Here is a 2,612-nt window from a genome sequence, read left to right as displayed (position 1 = left end):
CTCAAACTTAGATACGTTTTCGGGATATTTATTATCTGTATCACTTCTTTAGAGTAGGTATTCCCCTAACTCAGTAACAAGTTTGTTTTGAAATCGGGCTTTGACCAATGAAATTCTTTGTTGTGCCTTTGTATCGTGCTTCCAGTATTGTTGCGGGAAGAGTTCGACAGACTGCATAGGCCTCTTCTTGAGAAGCGCACCATCTATGGTAAACAATATATGTATACAATACCATATATATAAAATACCATCGCAATATAGCCTTTCAGTTCCCATCTATCCCCAATATATCAAAATGTGTGACGACGAAGTAGCGGCCTTGGTCGTAGACAATGGTTCCGGTATGTGCAAAGCCGGTTTCGCCGGAGACGATGCTCCCCGTGCTGTTTTCCCATCTATTGTTGGTCGTCCTCGTCACCAAGGAATCATGGTAGGCATGGGACAGAAAGACTCGTACGTTGGTGACGAGGCCCAGTCCAAGAGAGGTATCCTTACCCTCAAGTACCCCATCGAACACGGTATCGTGACGAACTGGGACGATATGGAGAAAATCTGGCACCACACCTTCTACAATGAGCTGCGTGTAGCCCCCGAGGAGCACCCCGTGCTTCTAACTGAGGCACCCCGTAACCCTAAGGCCAACAGAGAAAAGATGACCCAGATCATGTTCGAAACCTTCAACACCCCCGCCATGTACGTCGCCATCCAGGCCGTACTTTCCCTATACGCCTCTGGTCGTACAACAGGTATTGTTATGGATTCCGGAGATGGTGTTTCACACACTGTTCCCATCTACGAAGGTTTTGCTCTTCCTCACGCCATTCTGCGATTGGATCTAGCTGGGCGCGATCTTACCGATCACATGGTGCGTCTGTTGACCGAGCGTGGTTACACCTTCACCACCACTGCCGAGCGTGAAATTGTGCGTGACATCAAGGAGAAGCTTGCCTATGTAGCCCTAGACTACGAGCAGGAGCTTGAAACAGCCTCAACTTCGTCGTCGTTAGAAAAAGGCTACGAGTTGCCGGATGGACAGGTTGTTACCATTGGTAACGAACGTTTCCGTTGCCCTGAAGCTCTATTCCAGCCCCAGTTCTTGGGTATGGAGTCTGCTGGTATTCACGAGACCACCTACCAATCCATCTTGAAGTGTGATATTGATATCCGTAAAGACCTTTATGCTAACGTTGTGCTGTCCGGAGGAAGCACTATGTTCCCAGGAATTGCTGACCGTATGCAGAAGGAGTTGTCTGCTCTTGCACCTTCCACCATGAAGATCAAGATCATCGCACCCCGTAAGTTTTCTGTTTTAATATGGTTTATGTGCTGTATCCTTTTGTACTTAGGGCTAAGTTCTAGATTCGAGGATAATAACTTGTTGCATGTACGAAATATAGCTAGTAACTCATCCGTATTTTCTTACTATCATTTACAGCCGAGCGTAAATACTCTGTATGGATCGGTGGATCTATCCTGGCCTCTCTATCCACTTTCCAACAGATGTGGATCTCAAAGGAGGAGTACGACGAGTCTGGTCCCTCAATCGTTCACCGCAAGTGCTTCTAAGTCATGCTCGGTATCATGATGATAGATTAATTGACTTTGATATTCGTTCGTCCGCCCACTGTGTGACGGATTGTTCTGGTGATATCAACTACATTAATAAATATTATGGCGGTCACCTGCCTAAAGACACAGTATCCACTCGAATAGAAAAGCATGCTCAGTTTTTGTCGCTTAGTGTGGTACCGCTAAGAGTTTAATAAAACCATTCTTTGAACGAAAGGGCAGGCGATATGAAGGCTACCAAACAATTTTTTGACATGTATCCCTCCCCACAATGGCTTGCCGCTGTTCTCTAGATACACTAGTAGTAGTGTGCATGACCAATCATCAATAAAAGAAGTTGCTTAATAAATATGTTATTGGGATATATAAATCCGAACTTAATGTCAAAATTACGCCAGTTGTTGACTTGAAGGCCTGAGAATAATACGTTGAATGTCGTCCGAAGGACGAGTAGTAGTGCTTGGTGGAGGTATTATTGGTGCCTCCATAGCGTACCACTTAGCTCTGCGTGGAGTAATTCCTATCGTAATTGAGGAACATCAGGTGGGATGTGCTGCGTCCGGTCATGCCGGTGGGTTTATGGCCGAGACCTGGGGTGATGGGTCATCTACTGAGAAACTGCACAGGTGCTGTTGCATGACGTGTTGGCGCATACCCATTTTTGTAACGGTCTACCTCTTTTCTGTGTACGTTGCGTTAACAAGAAGGACCTGTTAGGATACAGGATACAGCACTCATATGAGCTTCTGGTGTGGTGGATCATGCAGTTACCAACCTTTAGTGTGTGATACATTCAGTTGGGCCAATCTCCCGTATATTAATCTGTCGTGTACTAAGATGCAATAGGCTTTTGCAATACTTTAGGCTTACGTTTATACACAATATACGTATATACAATATAAATATATATCACTATATATAATACTAAATATATAAATACATCTATATATGTATATATATATATATATATGTCTGTGTCTGTGTCTGTGTCTGTGTCTGTAACTGTGTCTGTCTGTGTGCGAGTGTGTGTATGTATGTATGTA

The 2,612-nt window shown here is 44.4% G+C and overlaps 1 protein-coding gene across 1 annotated transcript; it reads left to right on the top strand.

Annotated features, from left to right (window-relative positions):
• The first annotated feature begins 239 nt into the window (after window positions 1-239).
• Window positions 240-1,910, top strand: SARC_13216 (actin-3). Its single transcript, XM_014292658.1, has 2 exons — window positions 240-1,295; window positions 1,436-1,910. Exons 1-2 carry the CDS (start codon window positions 296-298, stop codon window positions 1,564-1,566), a joined length of 1,131 nt encoding a protein of 376 aa, XP_014148133.1. The 5' UTR covers window positions 240-295; the 3' UTR covers window positions 1,567-1,910.
• The last annotated feature ends 702 nt before the right edge of the window (window positions 1,911-2,612 follow it).

Source organism: Sphaeroforma arctica (assembly GCF_001186125.1).
Source record: "Sphaeroforma arctica JP610 unplaced genomic scaffold supercont1.3027, whole genome shotgun sequence".
Classification (NCBI taxonomy): Eukaryota; class Ichthyosporea; order Ichthyophonida; genus Sphaeroforma; species Sphaeroforma arctica.
The sequence above is the reverse complement of the archived record's forward strand: the minus strand, read 5'-3'. Positions and strand labels throughout refer to the sequence as shown.

Bases quoted from the DNA above. Each gene is read 5' to 3' on its own strand.
- SARC_13216 (XM_014292658.1), top strand. From the start codon at position 296: ATGTGTGACGACGAAGTAGCGGCCTTGGTCGTAGACAATGGTTCCGGT. The intron at 1,296-1,435 runs GTAAGTTTTCTG...TATCATTTACAG, and splicing joins GATCAAGATCATCGCACCCC to CCGAGCGTAAATACTCTGTA.